Genomic DNA, 1,885 nt, shown 5'->3' on the forward strand with positions numbered 1-1,885 from the left:
CGGACGGAAATGTAACGGCACTGGCTAGCCGGTGCATTATCGTGGCTATTTAGCCAGTGCCCACGAAGAGAGAGGAAATGGGAGAACAAATCTACAGAGGCACTCTGAGTAAACCCAAACAGCACCAACTCTGCACATATATTATAATTAACGAGTGTGTGAAAAAAGAATTGGTCCCATCAATTATAATAGCCAATTACTCCATCAGCATGAATTAGTCCGTAGATAATATGTCAGCAATTACACATTGGACCCATTTCTGGCGGTGTATTAAAAGTAACCAATTGCATGGGCAGGAATTAGTCCTCACGCGTACTGCCTGCTATATAAGAGGAGACATGTAACACACAATCCAATCACACATTCATATCCTGTTTGAGACTCTCCATCGACATAAAATGGCGAAGGGAATGATGATTTGCTTGCAATTGTCGTTGGGACTCTTCCTGTTGATGTGTTGTTACAGTGAAGATGTGATGGCGGCGGATGCCGATCCCTTGCAAGATTTCTGCGTCGCAGTCCTGGACAGCGAAGGTGAGTGCAGCAATATTAATTGTTTATGTGATTATAATTAGGGCAAACAGTAACAAATTGTATTGATCAGTTAAGGTGAACGGGTTCGTTTGCAAAGAGGGCAAGGATGTATCGGCAGAGGACTTCTTCTTCAGGGGGCTGGCGGAGGCGGGGAACACCGACAATGCAGTTGGCTCCAACGTGACCCCTGCCAACGTAATGCAGATACCGGGGCTGAACACGTTGGGAATATCTCTGGTCCGCATCGACTTCGCAGTGGGTGGAATTAATCCTCCTCACACCCACCCCAGAGCCACCGAGGTTCTCTTTCTAGCGGAAGGCGAGCTCTTTGTAGGGTTTATCGACACCAACAACACCTTCTTCAGCAAGACGTTGGAGAAGGGAGACGTGTTCGTCTTCCCCAAGGCGCTCGTGCATTTCCAGCAGAATGTGGGGAAAGAGAATGCGGTGGCCATTGCTGCTTTGAACAGCCAGCTCCCGGGAGTGCAGACAATCGTCAATTCTCTCTTTGGCGCGAACCCCCCTCTCCCCGATTCCGTGCTCAGCAAGGCCTTCCGCATCACCCAACAACTCGTGGATTACATTCAGAAGCAATTCGCATAGCATTCCCATGCTCAATGCTCAGCTCAATTCGTTGCATCATCTGATCTATTCAATACACAATACAAAACAGAACAAGAAGGCATGAGGAGGCCCTCTTTATTCTCATAGATAGGGAACATCAATATATGAAAATGTAATGTAGTAGATTATTTTAATTTATTTAAAAATTGATTGAAGGGCATTTCTCATAAAAATTCTGAAATGTCTAAATCTCATATATCTATTAGTTCTTTGAATTGTCTATAGTAACTTCATCATGAGTTTTAGTTATGAGTTATTTTAATTCATATGTTACAATCATGTCTTCCTCTAATTCTTTTGTCATACTACAAAGAATACCTCACTTATCGCTCAATATAAATTGACATGAAGATTCATTTGTCACTTGTAAATGATTGCATTCACAATCAAAAGTTTTCTTCTATAAATAAATGGAAAAACAACCACCTTGCGAGTGGATATAAGAACAGTAAACAATCAAGTAATAATAATTAAATTAAAAAAAGCTAATTATTAGTGATTAAGTATTAAATGAAAAATGATAGTTAGTCTCCATTAAGCTCACCACTATCCACCAATTATTCAAATATATAATGATTCTATGACTTTATCTCATATTAGCAACTCAATAAGCCTTTGATTAAGATATGTTAAGAATTTATTGGCTTCTCTATTGACCCAATGGTATGTTGAGGTTTACATGTTAGCCTATATAAGTTAAATAATTGACATAAATAGTGTAACTCCT

At 40.4% G+C, this 1,885-nt stretch overlaps 1 protein-coding gene across 1 annotated transcript; it reads left to right on the top strand.

Annotated features, from left to right (window-relative positions):
* Positions 1–410: 410 nt before the first annotated feature.
* LOC149568899 (putative germin-like protein 2-3) lies at positions 411–1,221 on the top strand. Its single transcript, XM_089817637.1, has 2 exons — positions 411–534; positions 605–1,221. The coding sequence occupies exons 1-2, from the start codon at positions 411–413 to the stop codon at positions 1,135–1,137; spliced, it is 657 nt and encodes a 218-aa protein (XP_089673763.1). The 3' UTR covers positions 1,138–1,221.
* Positions 1,222–1,885: the final 664 nt, after the last annotated feature.

This window comes from Cupressus sempervirens, chromosome 3 (assembly GCF_028749045.1).
Source record: "Cupressus sempervirens isolate cs-2001-9-10 chromosome 3, ASM2874904v1, whole genome shotgun sequence".
NCBI lineage: Eukaryota > Viridiplantae > Streptophyta > Pinopsida > Cupressales > Cupressaceae > Cupressus > Cupressus sempervirens.